Raw genomic sequence first — 21,015 nt, 5'->3', positions numbered from 1 at the left:
CCCATACTGTAAAAAAAGAGACTTTGAAGAGGAAATATCCAAATGAATAACTATAAAAATTGTATCTTTTTTGTTACTTACAAGAAGAGCATTACATAAATTTCTGTTTTCATTTATATTTCTCTAAAATAATTGTTTTGAGTGATCATCTACAACTACATTTAACAGACCCTTTAAGCAGCTATTTTCTAAAACTTTTAGGCCCCGTCGGCACGGGTTAAAATTAATGTAGGAAGTTGAAATTCTGTACTTGGGTAACTAATAGACTAATAAACACAATAACGGGGTATGCGTTTCAATAATTGAAAAAAAAAAAAAAAGCTGCCCTTACAAGGGGCACACACGCATCTTCCTTATGGACTTATTGCCTTTGAGCATTCTATCTGCAGGCTTCTGTGAATTCTGTGAAGTATCTCCACGATTCTCTATTTGCAAGTAGCTCTGTGACCTCGTTTAGTTCCACATGCTTCCATTTATTGATAATGCATTTCATTCTAATGTTTAACTTTATGAAGATATATTTGGAAGATACTGTAAATGTAAAGAACTAATCAGGGTAAATATCCATTCATAGGAAGAGGAATTCGGGAATGGAATAGTTTCCAATTTCTTTGCAATCATTTACAAGAAGGCCAATTAAACAACTGATAGGGAATATGCTTGTTGTTGATAGGTGCTTTACGTCGCACCGACACAGATAGGTCTTATAGCGACGATGGGACAAGGAAGGGCTAGGAGTGGGAAGGAAGCGGCCGTGGCCTTAATTAAGGTACAGCCCCAGCATTTGCCTGGTGTGAAAATGGGAAACCACGGAAAACCATTTTCAGGGCTGCCGACAGTGGGGTTCGAACCTACTATCTCCCGAATACTGGATACTGGCCGCACTTAAACGACTGCAGCTATCGAGCTCGGTAGGGAATATGCTACCTGAGCGACAGTCCTATATGCTTTACTACTATAATGATGATTGGAATTGATCATAATATGACTTTCTATAAGTAGCACACAAATAAAGCATTTTCTTAGTAGACATAATGTTGTGATTAAACATTTCAATGAAATACATTATTAACAAAATAATTTATGAAAAGAGGCATACAGACGAATACAACACTAATAATGAAAATAAAAAATATTCGGCATAATGAAGACTCGAACCTGCATACCTCATATTATGAAGCGAGCGTGTTAGCCATTACGCTACAAAAACACTTGGGGTAATTGGGATACATGTACTGACTTATAGCCAGTGTCTGAAAACTGAAAAATTAAAATTAGAAAATGAAAGCTCATTCTAGGTAGAACTAATAATGTTCAGCTCTCAAAACTTGCCCAGCAGGTGAAGTCTTATCGGGCCCTCGAAGTGGCCAAAATTACGTGCCGGATAACTACAATTTATGCTGCCGATACTGCTACCTGGGATACATTTTGATTTTATATCCTTGTAGAGTTTCTTTGCAAAAGCCTGACGTATAAAATGTGTCCCCGACACTGTCAACGCGAGAGGCTGGTGTGACCGTTGCAACTCAAGGGAAGCATTAATGTTCAAAATCCTTCAATACAATATCGATCACTGTTATGGTATCATGCTTTTATCAATATACTAAGCTAATTTAAGCTGTATGTCACCAGAAATAGAACTAATAATGTTCAGCTCTCAAAACTTGCCCAGCAGGTGAAGTCTTATCGGGCCCTCGAAGTGGCCAAAATTACGTGCCGGATAACTACAATTTATGCTGCCGATACTGCTACCTGGGAGGGGTCAAACGGAAATATCCTTTTACGCGGAGGGCAAGTTACGCGCTACTTTACCCGTAGGTGGTAGAACCAACCCTTAAAGAGCTTTATCCACTAGCCTTCAAGCACAATATGAATGGGACTTAAAAATAAGATTTTAACTCCTCGACTAGAAGATGACATATATGTTAGTTAATATTTTAGTTAAGAATATGTTTTAATTATACTTCAATAACATCTTAAGTAGTTAGTGGGTGAAAAGTTAATCAGTGTTTTTTAAATACGCTTCTGAATACAAGCTAAAAAAGACACTTAAGGATGTTTTTATCTTCATATTGGAAGAAGAGAATTTAACAATATTTTAGTTATTAATAACTTTTTAAGCCAAACTTGACCTTGAACACTCCCAGCACTAAAAGCCATATGCCACTTCATTTCATATGTGGCGGTCATTTGATCAAGAACATCAACTCCCCCTTTAGTGCAATTATTATAGTAGTGGATACCTTCTGCAAGGCTTGAGTCTTTCATCATGCACTGACCATGGTGCATATTTGAAAGCAGAACATTCCGATTTCTTTTTGGCACATAAGAAAGTAATGCAAGTTCCTTGGGGAAAACAAACATAGTTGATCCTGGTTTACACTGCTTGGTCTGAAGAATCTCCTGTGGAATCTGTGGCTAATATTTCCTCAATGTCCGCATCATTGTCAGCATGTCGTTGAACAAGGGAACTGTCGAAAAGCTGTTGTCAACTGTGATATTCTGATTACTGCTATGAATGGTTTCAGAAAATTTCTCTACATGAAAGTTGCTTGAGGCTTACCTCCATTACCCATTTTTCCTCTAGTACACGGTATAGCATTGACGTACTGCACATCATAACAATCTTCAGTCCATATTTAGCAAGTCTGTTAGGAATATACATCCCAGACGAACACTTTCCTCAGAATGTCAAGAGTTGTTCATCAATAGTGTAATAGGCTCCTGGTGTGTAATATGCCTTACAATTCTTGATAAATTTTATCCATAAATCACTAACTGGAGCAAGAGGGTCAATTTCCTTTCTAGCAGCCTGTGGTTTGTCATCAAAACATAATGGCTTTACCAAAAATTCAAAGCGCCCCAGAGGCATATCGCTTCTCATCATACAAAGTGGTGGTGCTTGAAAGCATAGTTCTCAGCAATATTGGAGCCAAGTGGGTTGACATGTTCAAGACGAACCTCCTTGATGTTTATACTCTTCCTTGTAGATAGTATGTTATTTATGTTCCACTTTCTTTGGGTGATGTCTTGTTGTGGGCAGAGAAACCAAACCTTCGATATCGTGAGTGTACCTCCTCTCTGGACTATTCTTCTTGAGAAGGTACCAGTGGCATAATATTTGTCCACGTAGTCTTATTCTTATTACAAGCATCAAAAGAATTTTGATCAATTTTATTGAGGTGAGTATTTATAATTCTGAAATATGAAGACTTTCTTTCTTCATTTGTACCATAAACCACCCAGTGTGGTGGATTTAAATGCCCAGTTGTCTCTGTGCTGCCGGAGGTGTTCTGAGCGCGGTGTTTAAACTTTCTCAGATTCGTGCAAGGCTTTATTCAAAACAACACAACTTTGGTTCTCTCCAAATTTTCTGTTTGTAGCACACGGCACATCGTTTGGTTGGCCTACTCGTTCCCTCAGTTGGTGGGATTCTCTCAGGGAAATGCCTTTCAGTGAGACGGGGCACATTTTTGTCTGAAGAATGACGTCCAGGCACTTTTCTTTCAAATGTACCTGAATGTTCCACAAGCAGTGCCTGGACAACATTGTAACATGCTCCCGAAATATGTTTTCTTACCTTGTGCATATTCATCGCTTCCGGGTAGTGACACTGGACTGCTGCATTTACCATCCGTCTGTTGTCTTCGCTGTCTCATGACTGTGTGTGTGCTTGCCTTCCTCTCCTCGCCACCCCCTGACGTCATCATTGTTCCTGTATGTTCCCCGGCTGGCTCCCGGCCTATATAAACTTGCCGTTTCGCCTCAATCTTTGATCAGGTGTGTGTATTACGCTAATGTGAGCAGTGGGAGTTTTACATTGTCCACGGCTGGTTCGTGCTGACTTATTCAACCTGTGGAAACTGTCTACATCTCGCCGGGTGAGCAGACTCATGTTTTATTTTACCTGTTCATGTTGGTATTCTTGTAGCTCCACAAGACTTTGTTACGTATATTGAGCTTCTAATAATTTCGGCCCCTTTTGGACACCACTTGCATTATGGAGCTCATCTTTCATTTCTGTGAACATTAATAACTGTGATTGGGGAGTTATCCTTGGCGGACCAATAAGCGAGCTAAAACTTTACATCGTGTGTTGTAATGAACTTAACCTTCAGCGGGGTTTTGCAGCCTGATCCTTGCCTGTACTCTTAATGTCCTTACCTGTGGTTTGTTTTCTTTCTTCTCTTCATCCATTTTCCCTACCTCTCCTCCTACCGATATATGCCCTCGTTACTTCGTATTCTTCTTCTTCTATGAGAAATTTAAAATACACTAGAAAAGATTTGTAATGGTCTGCGAATTTTCATAGGTGTTCTTATTATTTAAAGGTCTCAAAATTGTTGCCAACTTGTTCTTCTACTGTGATGAAATTCGTTACCGGGGGATAAATATTGTCAAGTACTAATGTGGTGGTTTCTACGCATTGCTATCCCAATCTTTATTGTATATATCATTCTACTAGTAGTGTTTCTTTTTGAAGTATATTCGAGGTGCCACCCTGTTACGATGTTGGTACTATTGTAACTATTCAACTCAAGTTATCTGTCTGTAATTCTCTCAAAGCACTAGCTCATATGTCTTATTATCGTAACTCATTCATCTAAGACGCCCATGGTGTCCAGTACCCGACCAATACCAAAGATTTGTAAAATATAATTGTTATGTATCATGTTTATGAGCCTTCTTAGATGTGTTACAATATATGTCATGATTCTTTAAACCTGATACCTTTGAGTTATTTATTTTGTTTGTGTCCCTCTTTCATTCCTATGTTCCTACTACGGAATACCTCTCGGGAAGGGCCTTGCTTTGTGTTCTGCGCGACTAACTGCGCACTGCCTCGTGCACGCTTTCAGTTTACTCTGCTTGGCCTGACACGTAAACTTTGTGCTCTGTCATATGATTGAGGGAGACTCTCCTCTCCTATCTTTGAGAAATCGTGTTTTAGAACTGATCTATGCTAAAAACATAAAACCATAACATAAAATCGTAACAACATCCATCCTAAATTTCAAATGATCTATTCTAGTTTCGGGTGAATTTCTCCGGCAAATGATCATTGCATTTAGAATTGCAACTTTTATTAACCTTCTGAATAACTTGATGTACCACTTCGTCAACTTTTTCCTCTCTAAAAGACAGCCATGAAGTAGCTGATCTTTCAGATCGACTCCACCCATGTGATCATTGTAGTTGGCAACAGAAACAGGCTTTTCTTTTTCCTGACCATGCTTTATTTTCTTTGTGACAGTTTCTGCTCCATGGAATGTAGAAATCAGTGTGACATCTTTCTTATCACACCACTTTAGGACGGAAATCTGGTCGGAATGGCGAGCTATAATTTCCCCCTTCTTTAGTTTTGTGTTGATCACATCTTTTGGAACGTACTTTCTGTTGAGGCACAAAGTTCCCACACAGTCATTTTTTAATGATTTTAACTTTTGAGCCAAAGTAGGTGAATTATAAAAATTATCCATCCACAATGTGTATCCTTTGTTGAGAAGTGGCTCCACAAGCGATAAAACAATAGCATAAGTTTTTGTTGTGTCTGTTGATGTGTGTATTGTTTGAAATACCAGTAGGGTATCTTTGCCTGTGTATATTATAAATGACCAAAGAGAGCCTGAATTTGACTCAAATAATTTTATGCCAAATTTTGCAGATTTTAGAGGTATATATTGCCTAAAAGACAACCTACCCTGCTATAGGATTAATGACTCATCAACTGCGATGTCTGTTCTGGTAAGTACAAAGTCTGGAACTTATTTTTTAGGTAGGACATAATCGGATAAATTCTGAAAAGTTAGGATTTTACCTGATATGAATCAACTGCCTCACTGTTGCTGAAATGCATAAAATTACTAATTGACTCAAATCTATCCACTGAAATAACAGACCCAAAAACTGGCATAGACAGAATAGAGTTTTTAGAAAAATAGCTTCGTATCGTAGGCTTTTGTATTATACCCATTAGCATGAGCAATCACAACGTACATCTCGACCTTCGTGACTAGTTTCCAATCCCGCATTCTGGAACAAAGGGGTAATGAGCCCCTTTGCTCAGCATACAAATTTGTTTCACAAACTATTATTTCCACTAACTCGTCCGTAATGAACATCTTTAAAAACCTTTACACCATCACATTCCCCAACTGCTTCATTCTGAGGTCCTGGGTTTCCTATAAACTGTTCTATTTGACCCACGTAATTAGACATGTTTTCCCATCAAAATGTATTAGCCGTGACTTGCACATTGCCATTCTGTGCACTGTCCCTCGTATCTGATTCTGAACCAAAGACTTTGCATACTGTGATGTCATCCATATCACTCAAATCACCATCTGAATCTAACAAACTTTCGTAAGAACCACTCAAATGTTCTCAAACATTTTCTATTTCCACACTCAATAACCCACACTTGCTTGTAGAAGCCATCTCCACTCACGACCAATGGAATGCAAGTCAGTGTGTGATAAGGAAAAAAGTAGTCGTCAGATAGCAGACAAAAACAGTGCTTGCCCTTGGTTGCAGAGATAAACATTCCTTGAAATATCTCTCGAATTCCAGTGACAAAACACTATCAAAATAGGGATCAATATCGTTCAAAAGCTCAAACCTTTTGCTTCAAGGAGAAATGACTTAAAACACAAACAGCTTCGATTGTAACCTGCTAGATCGCAGTAGAGTACACATGCATACCGTGCGAGCGGTGCTCGTCACTCTACTGCGCGCTATGTTCACTGCATTACAAACTATCCACTTCATTCCCGTATTAATAATGTAATCCAATCAATACATGAAAAAAGGTTCCACCTAATCGATACTTTCTCTTTTTTATTTAGCCTTGGGGTATTTCTAAAGACATTAATAATCACAGAACATGTTTCGATTGCTTAGCAATCATCATCAGCTGAATCTCTAGTAGAATCTAGTAGAAAGAGTTAGGCTTCAGAAGGTAACAGCCATGGCTTTCATTTACTTGGTGTGAAAAATAGAAACCACAGAAAACCATCTTCAGGGTTGCTGATAGTAGGGCTTGATCCTATCATCACCTCAATGCATGCTTACAGCTATGCGATTTGTTCTAAATACTATAGCTAACTATTTCGTGATAGAATATGTAATATTGAATCCACAGACTCTTTCCTTTTCTTCTAGAATCTCTAGTAGAATCTGTTTTGTCATTCTTTTGAATATTTGGATATTATGAACCTGGTTTTCTAATTCTCCTCAGAATATTTTAAAATAGTAATCATTGTATAACCTGTTCTTTCAGTAAATACTCAAAATGGAAATAAAACTGGTGAATTGTCTAACTGGGTTGGTTGCTTTATTTATCAAATCTCAAAAATGATGTTAATGATATGACTAGGGCAACTGGTGTGGGACATTGATGACGATGATGATGATGATGATGATCTGAAATTCTCTTAAAGTTGATTTGTATTGCCTCAAATTACTTTCTGATATTTTAGTTCCTGTAGATAATATTAATATCTAATGGCATAATATTGTCTTTAGCTTCCTGGGAAGTATTCAATATAAGGCTATTTATATAACAAGAATGTAGATAAATCTGTTATCAAAACTCTTTTTCTAAGAATGAAATGAAGACAGTCTACTCATTTCATAAGAGAGACATCAGTGTACAATAATTTTTTTCAGACATGGTTCTTTTAACTTCTACTGATACGAGTCCCTCACATACATGCACTCATATATATTGGCTGACTGCCAGGATTCATTCCCATAACTTTGGGCACAGGAAGAGTGTGCTTTAACAGCTGTATGGTCAACCAGTTTCAGTACATGTAGATTTACAATGTTACTTTAGAGGCAGTTATTGGAATACAACCATGATTTCCCCTGTCTGAGTAAAAGATGACTATATGGACAGAAAGCTGTTTAATCTGTCCCGTTTTGTTACAACTTGAGTAACTTTTTTTTCCATTTTCATTTTTTGGGAAAAATAAAATATAAGCATGCAGGTACATACACACGGAAATATCAAGGACAGTAATTTCAGTTGAGTTTGGAGACTCCGAATATGTATAGGAGTCAAGTTGATGTGACAAAAGGGACTCCATCTGACGTGTTGTTTTAGTGGCATTTCCCCCACTGTTAGGGCCAATACCAACCTAAAAGGACTCCTCAAAGAGCCTCAGAGAGTCAGGTTATTTACAGACATCCAGCAATTAGTGTTGCTATTTTTACAGCTGGTTGCTAGCATACCTAACCCTCCTGGGTTTAGTTCTGGACTAGGGACCAGGCAACAGCAAAGAGGCAAGCAGTTAATACCTGGCACCAAACAAGGCTAAACAGTGATCTTGACCGATAACAACGATCTTGAGTAAGTTGTGAAATGCACGGCTGATGCCATAAAGAATTACCACTACCAAGAGCTGTGTGATGTGTTGGACATGCCAGAAGGTGCGAAAAGGGATTTCTGCCTAGCCGGTCCTGCCCTTGAGGGGCTGAGGATACTGACCACATTCTGTAGATCAGGGATGCCAGTCACGATCCTCTTCAAAATCTGATGTTATCCTACACTAAAGGAGAGACTGGTTTAAGCGGATATGCAATGAGGAATTTCTACTCCTGCAAATACTGAGTGATCTATTCATTGCACTTGTTCTTCTCATTACCACCCAGGAACTATTCGGGCCATTGAAGAATATGAAAAATGTCAGAAAGTTCGAACTACTGTTCAATATGTGTACTCTGCCACACAATTATATTTTTCATTGTATTTGTGACTTCTGCATATGTCTAAATTTATATAAACCAATGCTAGTTTGTCAGGGGGCTCAGTACAACTTAGTGATCCACTCACGTTTCCTGCTTGTGGAAAAACCCAGAGAAAAAGGAGAGATCTGGGATTTCTGAAGTAGGAGAAGTCATGTGATACTGTGCCACATGAACTCCTCTCGAAAACACTTTGATTTCATAGCATTCTGGAAGCTTATGTTTGCTGGATAAACTCCTCTAGAAACAACATCCACTACTCTGTGGAAACTTTGCCTCCTTTCCCAATGAATATTCAGTGTCCATCAAGATTTATTGCTCTCATACCCTCTTATTCATTCTGGCCATCTCACCAAAGTCGGCATTTTGAATGTTTTGGTTTCCACCTCACCTTGGGTGGTGACACAGTTCTGGATACCTGTGGATGAGTTAATGCTGTGTCTACAGTGGCATTTCGTCTGGAGTACTGTACTGGTATGATAAGAGAATACCTATCCAGCTGCAAGGGAAAATTTACAAATCCAGGGTTTGACCAGTAATGTCCTATGGCTCAGAATGCTAGTCTGCTTCAATGAAATTTGAGCAAGCCCTTCATGGAAAGGAGACGAAAATGCTGTGTTCATCATTAAGCTTTACAATACTTGATCATGTCAGGGGTAAGAACATAAAGAGGCAAGTGGGGGTGACACTTACTATAGAGACCGGGCGAGTTGGCCGTGCGCGTAGAGGCGCGCGGCTGTGAGCTTGCATCCGGGAGATAGTAGGTTCGAATCCCACTATCGGCAGCCCTGAAGATGGTTTTCCGTGGTTTCCCATTTTCACACCAGGCAAATGCTGGGGCTGTACCTTAATTAAGGCCACGGCCGCTTCCTTCCAACTCCTAGGCCTTTCCTATCCCATCGTCGCCATAAGACCTATCTGTGTCGGTGCGACGTAAAGCCCCTAGCAAAAAAAAAAAAAAAAAAACTTACTATAGAGAAGCTGTGAAGAAAAAAAAGCACAGCTCAGGTGGCATTGTCAACTTGTGAAAAGTGATGAGAATTTGATGGTAAAGACAGCCTTCTAATATAACCCACTTTGGTTATAACTTCAGACATGTTGAAGTCGCTGGCCCCAATTCTACTCTTCTCCATCTCAGCTGAAAAGAAGTGATTGCCTAGGAGTTTAACCTTGGAAACCATATGCTGGGTCACTGAGTGTCCCAGGAAATTTAATTTCCATAATAGTTCGGTGTTGGCAAACCTCATGGGCTCCCACTGCAGTGAATTTTCATTGACCTTGATAAGTTTCCAATTAGTGCGTTTCCCTTCAGTGAGCAACGTCTGCTTGTATCATTATAATTTATTATTTTCATTTTCCATGTTGATTTTCCAGTTTCAGTAACCAGAATTTTATTAGATTTCCCACCTAATCAACACTGTACAAATATAATTGAATTTTTATTCTACCTCATTAAAAGTAGGACTAGTTTTGGTCCACTATTGGACCATCCTCAGCTACAATAAATAAATTTGAACTATACACACAACACATAAACTATGATATAAAATTATTGTTGAAATTACATTCCTTCTTTGGTAATGTCCTCATCAGTTATGAAGTTCAACAAAAAACATCAACAATGTATTACTGTAAAAGCTCCTTTAAGATTTGACCTGCAAATTTTGGTGAAACACTTTAAAATACCATACTTAAAAAAGGTCTTTAGCATAACATTTTAAAATAAAGATTTGAAAAAGTCATGATTGTCACTGAAAATTTACACCATCATAATATTAACTGAGGGAAATTTGTGTTGCATGTTTATGACTTAATGTAGAAACCAAATGTGACCTTGCCACGGTGGGGAGGCTTGCATGTTCCAATGAATCAGACAGCCGAGCCGCAGGTGCAACCATATCGGATGGATATCTGTAGAGAGACCAGACTAAGGAATGGTTCATTGAAAGGGGGGTAGCAGCCTTTCGGAAGTTGCAAGGGCGGCAGTCCAGATAATTGACTGATATGGTCTTGTAATAATACTCAACATGGCTTAGCTGTGTTGATACTGCTACATGGCTGAAAGCAACGGGAAACTACAGCAGTAACTAACTCCCGAGGACATGCAGCTGTATCTGTATGAATGATGGACTGATGATGGCTTCCTCCCGGGTAAAATATTCTGGAGGTTAACTAGTCCCCCATTCGGATCTCCGGGTGGGGACTACACGAGAGGGGGCGATAATCAGGGAGATGGATACTGACATTCTGCAAGTCGGAGCGTGGAATGTTAGAAGTTTGAATCGTTGTGGTAGGTTAGAGAATCTGAAAAGGGAGATGGATTGACTACAGTTAGATGTAGTTGGTATAAGTGAAGTACGTTGGCAGGAGGAACAGGACTTTTGGTCAGGCGACTACCGAATTATCAACACAAAATCAAACAGAGGAAATGCAGGAGTTGGTTTAATAATGAATAAGAAAATAGGGCAGCAGGTAAGCTACTACGACCAGCATAGTGAAAGAATTATTGTCGTCAAGATAGACACCAAACCAATGCCCACCACAATAGTGCAGGTCTATATGGCTATAGTTCAGCGGATGATGAGGAAATCGAAAGAATATATGAAGAGATAGAAGATTTAACACTATATGTAAAAGGTGAAGAGAATCTAATTGTGATGGGAGAGTGGAATGCAGTGGTAGGTCAAAGAAGAGAAGGTAATATAGTACGAGAATTCGCATTGGGACAATGGAATGAAAGAGGAAGTCGGCTGGTTGAATTCTGCACCGATCATAATTTAGTCCTTGCCAATACTTGGTTCAAACACCACAAACGACGGCTGTATACGTGGACAAGACCTGGAGACACTGGAAGGTATTAAATAGACTTCATTATGATTAGGCAGAGATTCAGAAACCAGGTGTTGGACTGTAAAACTTTCCCAGGAGCAGATGTGGACTCTGACCACAACTTGTTGGTCATGAAATGAAGTTGAAGAAATTAAAGAAAGGAAAGAATGCAAGAAGATGGGATCTAGAAAAGTTGAAAGAAAAGAGTGTGAGGGATTGTTACAAGAAACATGTTGCACAGGGACTAAATGAAAAGGCTGAAGGAAACACAATAGAGGAAGAGTGGATAGTCATGAAAAATGAAGTCAGTAGGGCTGCTGAAGAAATGTTAGGAAGGAAGAAAAGATCAACTAAGAATCAGTGGATAACTCAGGAGATACTAGACCTGATTGATGAACGACGAAAATACAAGAATGCTAGAAATGAAGAGGGCAGAAAAGAATACAGGCGATTAAAGAATGAAGTGGATAGAAAGTGCAAGGTAGCTAAGGAGGAATGGCTGAAGGAGAAATGCAAGGATGTCGAAGGTTGTATGGTCCTAGGAAAGGTAGATGCTGCATACAGGAAAATTAAGGAAACCTTTGAAGAAAGGAAATCTAGGTGTATGAATATTAAGAGGTGAGATGGAAAGCCACTTCTAGAAAAAGAAGACAAAGCAGAAAGATGGCAGGAACATATCCAACAGTTGTATCAAGTTAAAGATGTAGATAATTTGGTTCTGGAACAAGAAGAGGCTGTTGATGCTGATGAAATGGGAGACCCAATTTTGAGTTCAGAGTTTGACAGAGCTGTGAGTGACCTGAATAGGAACAAGGCACCTGGAATTGATGACATTCCCTCTGAATTATTGACTGCCTTAGGAGAAACCAGCATGGCAAAGTTATTCCATTTAGTGTGTAAGATGTATGAGACAGGAGAAGTCCCATCTGATTTTCGGCAGAATGTTGTTATACCTATTCCCAAGAAAGCCGGTGCTGACAGGTGTGAAAACTACCGCACCATTAGTTTAGTATCTCATGCCTGCAAAATTTTAACACGTATTATTTACAGAAGAATGGAAAAACAAGTTGAAGCTGAGTTGGGAGAAGATTATAATAATAATAATAATAATAATAATAATAATGTTATTTGCTTTACGTCCCACTAACTACTCTTTAAGGTCTTCGGAGACGCCGAGGTGCCGGAATTTAGTCCCGCAGGAGTTCTTTAACGTGCCAGTAAATCTACCGACACGGGGCTGTCGTATTTGAGCACCTGCAAATACCACCGGACTGAGCCAGGATCGAACCTGCCAAGTTGAGGTTAGAAGGCCAGCGCCTTAACCGTCTGAGCCACTCAGTCAGGCTGGGAGAAGATTAACTTGGCTTCAGAAGAAATGTAGGAACACGTGAAGCAATCCTAGTTTTACGTCTGATATTAGAGTATCGAATCAAGAAGGACACGCCCATAGATCTAGAAAAGGCATTCGATAATGTCGATTGGACCAAGCTATTTAAGATTCTGAAGATGATTGGGATCAGATGCCGAGAACGAAGAATTATCTACAAACTGTATAAAAATCAGTCTGCAGTGATAACAATCGAGGGCTTTGAAAAAGAAGCAGCAATCCAGAAAGGAGTGAGGCAAAGCTGCAGTTTGTCCCCTCTCCTTTTCAATGTTTACATAGAACAGGCAGTAAAGGAAATCAAAGAGGAATTCGGAAAGGGAATCACAATCCAAGGAGAGGAAGTCAAAACCTTGAGATTTGCCGTTGATATTGTTATTTCATCTGAGACTGCAGAAGATCTCGAGAAGCTGCTGAATGGTATGGACGAAGTCTTGGGTAAGGAGTACAAGATGAAAGTAAATAAGTCCAAAGCAAAAGTAACGGAGTGCAGTCGAACAAAGGCAGGTGATGCAGGAAATATTAGATTAGGAAATGAAGTATTAAAGGAAGTAGATGAATATTGTTACTTAGGTAGTAAAATAACTAATGATAGCAGAAGTAAGGAGGACATAAAATGTAGACTAGCACAAGCAAGGAAGAGCTTTCTTAAGAAAAGAAATCTGCTCACTTCAAACATTGATATAGGAATTAGAAAGATGTTTTTGAAGACTTTCGTATGGAGCGTGGCATTGTATGGAAGTGAAATATGGACTATAACTAGCTCAGAAAGAAAGAGAATAGAAGCTTTTGAAATGTGGTGTTACAGAAGAATGCTGAAGGTGAGATGGATAGATCGAATCACGAATGAAGAGGTACTGAACCAAATTGGTGAGAGGAGATTGATTTGGCAAAATTTGACGAGAAGAAGAGATAGAATGATAGGACACATCTTAAGACACCCAGGACTTGTTCAGTTGATTTTTGAAGGAAGTGTAGGTGGTAAGAACGGTAGGGGTAGACCAAGGTATGAATATGACAAGCAGATTAGAGCAGATGTAGGACGCAATAGTTACGTAGAAATGAAGAGGTTAGCACAGGATAAGGTGGCATGGAGAGCTGCATCAAACCAGTCTATGGACTGATGACTCAAACAATAACATAGAAACCAACACCTTATTTACACACAATACAATATTGCCAGTGAGTAACTGGATTTATAATGTAGGCTATCTTAACATGCATTATGTGAAAAGCAGTTATCTCTAATTGTTCCCTGATTTTTGAAGTTAATGTATTCAGCATAAAAAAAAGAGGGCTGAACGTTGTTGGAGGGAGATATCCTAAAATGTCACTATTTTTTTTTGCAGAAGTCAAATGAACTAGCTTGAAATTGGAAATCAATCCACTTTCAATCCAATTGGTTATGCAAGTACTGGTTTGAAGAATGCACAAGCCTGCAAAGAGAGTGAAAGGACAGCTAGTATGTGATGATAAAGAATAATAAACGAAAAGAATCTAGACGCAATGTGTGTGTTAAGGTTTGTACTTACTCCCTCTCGCCCGTGCATTGCATACAGGCTGACTATTTCTCACTGTGTGAGGCTTGCTTTGAAGTTCATTTGAATGGGCGGGGCCAAGAGGCGGAGTCGTACTAGGATGTGATGACGGGAGTGGGGTAGTGTGTATGTTTACTGACATGATTTGCCATTTTATTGCGATAATCTTTAGGAATCAAAGGCTTAACTAACTCAAAAAATATATTTCTCTGTATGTATGTTTAACTTAAAATCAGGGTTGAGTTGGCTATCTAAGGAAATAAAAAAATTATTCTTTGATACTGAGTAAGGAGCCTGTTCAGATAATAACAGAGGAAGTTCTACACTTGCCTTCTGATCATATGATACCAAAGTACAACTTTGCAAAAACTGTTCGAGACCCAGATAATAAAAAAAGACTGGGATATCAACAAATGGAATACTGAAAAAGAAGATATAGTGTGGTGGACTGATGGCTCGAAGACTGTGGATGGCACAGGAGGAGCGATCAACGGGGGAAGACCTGAGAGATCAATCCAGATGAGCCTGGGCAGACACACTACAGTCTTTCAAGCTGAAATGATAGCTATCACAACAGGTCTTGAAGAAAATCTGAAAATGAACTATAGAAATAAGAACATTTTCATTTTTACGGACAGCCAATCGGCCATTAAGGCACTAGAGGCAGTCCGGATAATATCTAGAATTGTCTGGTATTGCCACTCACTTCTCCTGAAGCTCTCAAAGTAAAACATTGCCAAAATAATAAGGGTACGAGGGCATGCAGGTATAGAAAGAAATGAAAAGGCAGATAAACTGGCCAGGAAAGGGGCAGAAACACATTTTGTAAGCCCAGAACCTGTATGCAGGATTTCCTAAGGACAAGCCCAGTACTACATAGGAAAATGGGTATAAAAGAAACAAATGTAAAACTAGAAAAATACTCCAGGATGCAGGCTTGCAAAGGACCAAAAAAGAAGCATACTAAAGAACTGTTGAAACTCAGCAGAGAAAATATAAGATGGGTAGTAGGACTGTTGACAGGACACTACCATCTGAAAAAACACCTACATAGAACTGGAGTAATAAGAGACAACATATGTAGGAAATGCAATGAAGCAGAGGAATCAGCTGAACACATACTTTTCGAATGTGAGGCACTGGGTAGAATCAGACTCTCTACTCTAGGACTACCAGGTGAAGAGAGAGAAAAACAATCCAAGAAGACCCAATAAGAACAATCTGCAGCTTTGTGAAGGGAGCAGGTATATCCAGGTAGAATGAAGGAAAAACATGGCAGCAAAAGATCTTAGAGGTCGACGCTAATTAGGAACTAATATTTAGAGGCCCCATGAAGAAAAGAAGAAGAAGAAGCAGCCTGTTTGTAAGACCTTGATAATATGAAGATCTTGTTCAAAGACTGAAAATTGATGTTTATTATCAGCCAAGTGTTGCCACATGGCAGAAAATCTATTGTGTTTCACTGCATTCACATGTTCTAGGTAATGGACGTTAAAGTTCCTGCCTGTCTAACCAACATAGCCTGCTTGATAGTTTCCACAATTCAACCTATATATCCCTGCATTATTAAATTTATTGCTGTTGTTGACAGTGCTAGAATTATGGAAATTAGAAAAATTACTATTATTTGTCTTGAAAGCTATACTGAGATTGTATTTCTTGAAAAGATTAGTTACTTGATGAATACTACGACTGCTAAAAATAAAGGTCGTGAAATCTCTCCTTGCATTTCGTTTCCCTTGTTAAACTGAAGTACGTTTATGTCTGACCTTATAAATTATTCTATTGATAAAACTATTAGTGAAACCATTTACTTTGGCTACTGACCAAATGACATTTAACTGTTTTCTTAAATCTGTTCTATCGTCTCCATAAGACCTATCTGTGTCGGTGCGACGTAAAGCCCCTAGCAAAAAATAAAATTTTTTTAAAAAAAATCTGTTCATGATAGTGGAATAGTGAATGCCCTAAAACTTGTTAGATGATAATTTTTTCTGGTTACTGTCATATCCAGATGATTCAAACAGTTATTACATTCTTTTTCCACCATGAATTTTATGTAGGGATCCAGTTTATTAACCAAATCAAACCCCATGGCACTACAGCCCTTGAAGGGCCTTGGCTTACCAAGCGACCGCTGCTCAGCCCGAAGACCCTCAGATTACGAGGTGTCGTGTGATCAGCACGACGAATCCTCTCGGCTGCTATTCTTGGCTTTCTAGACCGGGGCCGCTATCTCACCGCCAGATAGCTCCTCAATTCTAATAACGTAGGCTGAGTGGACCTCGTACCAGCCCTCATGTCCAGGTAAAAATTCCTGACCTGGCCGGGAATCGAACCCGAGGCCTCTGGGTAAGAGGCAGACACGCTACCCCTACACCACAGGGCCGGCACTACCCAGCTTATTAAGTTCATCTAATAATACTTTACTGTTAGTGTGTGTCTCATCTATAACGGCAAAGACATCGTCTATAGATCTAGTCCAAAAAAAGACATTGGGACATATGCATAAAAATGTAGAACATTCTACAATCACAAGCAATACGTAAAAGCAAATGCATTCAGCAAATACTGGCAAGTAAAAGCATTTGCTTAAATTGATATGAATAACTTTTTGCTTGTGCTGACTAGAAAGTGCTGCAAGTTTCTCCAGCATATGCTGACTTCTTGGAATATTCTAACTAGCATTTGCTAGTCGCGCAAAGCATACTGGTTGCCGATAAGAGGTTACGTTAGTATAGAAACGTGCTGACCGCCGTAACCATACGAGTTTTGCAATCGGTGCTACTGGTGTTTCAAGCTCGTTTCCATTTCCTGCAGTGCACATTAAGTGTTCTACGATGTCGGAGATATCAGAAACAGATGTAGATATTGACGTAAATTTTCACTTCATTTCAATGATCAAACAGTTACCAGTATTGTTAAGTAAATCGCAAACTCCTTCGATGAAAACAGCCAAATTACAAGCTGTTGAACAGTTAAGTGAGAGTTGTGAGAAGAATCTCAGATGTCAATTCACAGCAGATCAGGTGAAAAAAAGGATCCATAACATGAAGACCGAAGTGAAAAATAAGAGTGACCGTAACACTACAGGAAACAGGAAGACACGGTTGAAGAAATGGGAGGAGGAACTTCTAAATTTAATGGAAGGACAACAAAATCCATCATTCACTAGTGTACCAGGTATGCCTATTAATTAATTTTTTTAAACGATTTGCTTTTTATGTCGCACCGACACAGGTAGGTCTTATGGCGACGATGGGATAGGAAAGGCCTAGGAGTGGGAATGAAGAGGCCGTAGCCTTAATTAAGGTACAGCCCCGGCATTTGCTGGTGTGAAATGGGAAACCACGGAAAACCATATTCAGGGCTGCCGATAGGGGGGTTCGAACCCACTATCTCCTGGATGCAAACTCACAGCTGCGCAGCCCTAACCGCACTGCCAACTCGCCCGGTATTAAACTTTACTAGACTCATTGATGAAATACCGTATCATTCCACAAGCTGTGTAGAAATCAGAAAAAGAATCATTAGGCCTAACGTATTTCTTTCTTTTATGAATCATTCATGTTGAGTTCATTTTATTTATCTGTAGATCAAGGTCAGTAATTCTATTTCATCAACATTTGAGGAGGATGTGCTGTAGGAGAAAGTAAGGAACACGCAGCTGATATCAATGATGACAGCATACAGCTACAGAGTACATCACTACCAAGACAATACAAGAAAATAAAGTTAGCTGCAGAGACTGAGGAGACGGAAAGACTTTCGATCATGGAACTTCAGAGACCGGTGTTATTAGAACAGCTTAAGTTAGCTCACATGCAACAACAGGAAGTAGAAGAACGGAAATTAGCTCAAACTTAAACTTAAGTGAACAAACCTACATACAGTGTGAATGATGTGTGGAACATAAAATCAGAGAGATAAGTGTTTGTATTTGTATTCAACTGAGGCAAAATGATACAGAAGCGTACAAGATGAAGTGAATCACAAATAAATTTATAACGATGTAAGAGTATAAGTTAAATGAAAAATATGAGCCACACTGCTGTGAAATTTTATTGTCATTTCCAGATCACAGTGCTTCACTACTTTCATAGCTAATTTACAGCAACTTGTTGAAACAAAATATTAGCAATTTCATTTCTTCTCAGCGCACCTCAAGTGCGCCTGATGGAGAGGCACTTTCTTGGGGAGCAGCAGGACAAGAGTCACAAACCTAATTGTGTTGTTCGTTCCACGTTACCAGCAAAATGTTCAAATGAGTTTCTATTTTAAAATTGCCTAATTCCTTTCTCGATCCCTTTACATCATATTCATACAGTTTTCAATTTCTTTTAGGTGCGTTTTGAATCAAGATCCTTCTAGAATTACATTTGACCACCTGACAACACCGTTTCTCATGAACTGGCACCCGTCAACCTATGGCCTCAGTCATTCACATGTTTGAATATACTACTGAAATATAGATTTAAAAACCATTTTACACCCTGACAGTCAAGCTATTTCAGTAAGATTTAAGCAAGATACAAGCTATGAAAGCCTTTTACTTGATTCTAAAAAAATTCGACCAGTCTATGATGGCTTTCCGATTATAATCCATAGAGGAATTATCCTTTACAAGCATCGGACAATAAATGCTCTTCTCTCTTATACTATAGTAATACTCTGAAAAAATTTAGCTAATATTGTATATATGCTGAAATCTCTCATGGTAGAACGTTCAAAAAGTTTTTTTATATATTACAAAAGGTCAGTACTCTAAGTTTAATCAGCTGTGTAAATAGTCTAGACAGAAGATTTTACAAAAACTTATTGGCTACTGTAACTCTATACAGAAACGTAGCGTTTAACATCACCAGGTGATAGAAATGCACAGAGCTGTACATATATCAATTTTACCTTTTGTTCTGAACTTTATTATGATGTACATATGAGAGTTTATACAGTCAAATGCTTTATGTTGTGATGCAATTTTGAATTGCTAGACTTTCAGAAGGTTTATTTGTGTGTGTGTGTATATATATATATATATATATATATATATGTAATTTACTCAATGTCCTTGTTTGCTTAACCTTAGGCTGATGATGGCATAAAAAATGCCGAAACCGGTACCTAAAAATTAATAATAAAGTGTGACATTTTAATTTATATCACATTTGAAGTTGTATTGAACAGGTGGAAAATCCTTGACGTTAAATAACAACCACTTGTCAGCTACTTTTGTGTTGTTTTTTTTTTTTACACAATTCAAAGTACCGGTACTCGCACACATAGTAAGCTCATCAAATAGTTTATTGTCTTTCAAGTCATCTGGAAGTGCTTTATATTTAGAAAAAGACTTCACTCCGCTCTACTCCACAGAGACTACTTCTTAAGCGTCATCCATTTAATGAATTTGAATTCTTTGTCTTACTTTGTCCACCCCTTCAATGATCAATGAGAAAAAGCATCAGTGGGACGTGAAAAGTGAAATAAGGTAATTACACCCTGCTTTTTCAATTCACTAAGCAAGTCTATGACAGCAATAGTATAAAATTGACTCTTTCTACAGTTCTCCAATATTGTTATTAGTGTCTCAACTTCAGAAGCTTCCATAATGGAAATGTTTTTTAACTATTGATATAATTCCAGTTGACTAATAAGAATTTCAACCACAGAAAAGAAGTAAGATACTCAAAGACCTCTTTTAGAACATGTGGGCATTGATGTATTGACAAGAAATATGCTTTCAGACCATCATATATCTATAATACGCTTGACAGCAGACAATTATGTCATCCATCTCGATTTAGCATGACTTAGAAGGCTTTTATATTTCATTTGTCCATATAAACAGATTTCTCTGAGTGATTCTGTCCTGAGAGTGAATACACTAAATTAGTGGAATATACTTTTTATACAATGGCTTCAAAATCTACTGGAAGTGAATCTGTTGCTTTCTCAATGCTGTTGTTTTAAAGTCAATTATTCTTATTTGAATTCCCAAGTTAGGAACAAAATGCTTTACAAGGACAGGAACATTTTTCAGATGTTTATGTTTGGAAGAATCAATCATTAGATAAGTGACCTAGCTGCCTCTAGCTCCTTCACATTTGCTTTAATCACAAAATGGGCCAGTACATTCAATGAAATCATCTTACATTTAGTGTGACCACAAGTACAGCTTCATCTATTAAAGACTTTTGTAAAAATGGAAACATAACAACTGGTTACATTTGATGGTGTGATATGGTACAATAATGTTTCTTGTTCTGCTGCAGATTTTAATTCTTTCTTACCTGCTACTACTGGCTTGAAAGGCGTTTTATTGGACAATAATGGTTAAGTTACTTAGTTTTGTTCTTAACAATCATTTCTTTACTTTTAACCACAAAATTTACTGTCAAAAAGGGCTTCCAATGAGAGCTCCAGCTTTGGGTATTTTGGCTAATATATATCTAGACCACCTTGAGCATTCTAAAATTGTGAAGTAAATATGGGGCCTGGACTTATGGATTCAGTAAGTGG

The 21,015-nt window shown here is 38.5% G+C and overlaps 2 protein-coding genes across 2 annotated transcripts in view; both read right to left on the bottom strand.

The window, feature by feature from the left end:
* LOC136864697 (malectin-B) overlaps positions 1-21,015 on the bottom strand; it is a 182,104-nt gene that overhangs the window by 27,392 nt on the left and 133,697 nt on the right. The gene's annotated exons all lie outside the window — the stretch shown is intronic.
* LOC136864698 (piggyBac transposable element-derived protein 4-like) lies at positions 3,223-5,480 on the bottom strand. Its single transcript, XM_068225902.1, has 2 exons — positions 4,985-5,480; positions 3,223-3,558 (listed from the first exon to the last, which is right to left on the bottom strand). The coding sequence occupies exons 1-2, from the start codon at positions 5,478-5,480 to the stop codon at positions 3,335-3,337; spliced, it is 720 nt and encodes a 239-aa protein (XP_068082003.1). The 3' UTR covers positions 3,223-3,334.

The sequence above is a fragment of the Anabrus simplex genome, chromosome 2 (genome assembly GCF_040414725.1).
Source record: "Anabrus simplex isolate iqAnaSimp1 chromosome 2, ASM4041472v1, whole genome shotgun sequence".
Taxonomy (NCBI): Eukaryota; Metazoa; Arthropoda; class Insecta; order Orthoptera; family Tettigoniidae; genus Anabrus; species Anabrus simplex.
This window is presented reverse-complemented; position numbering and strand designations above follow the sequence as displayed.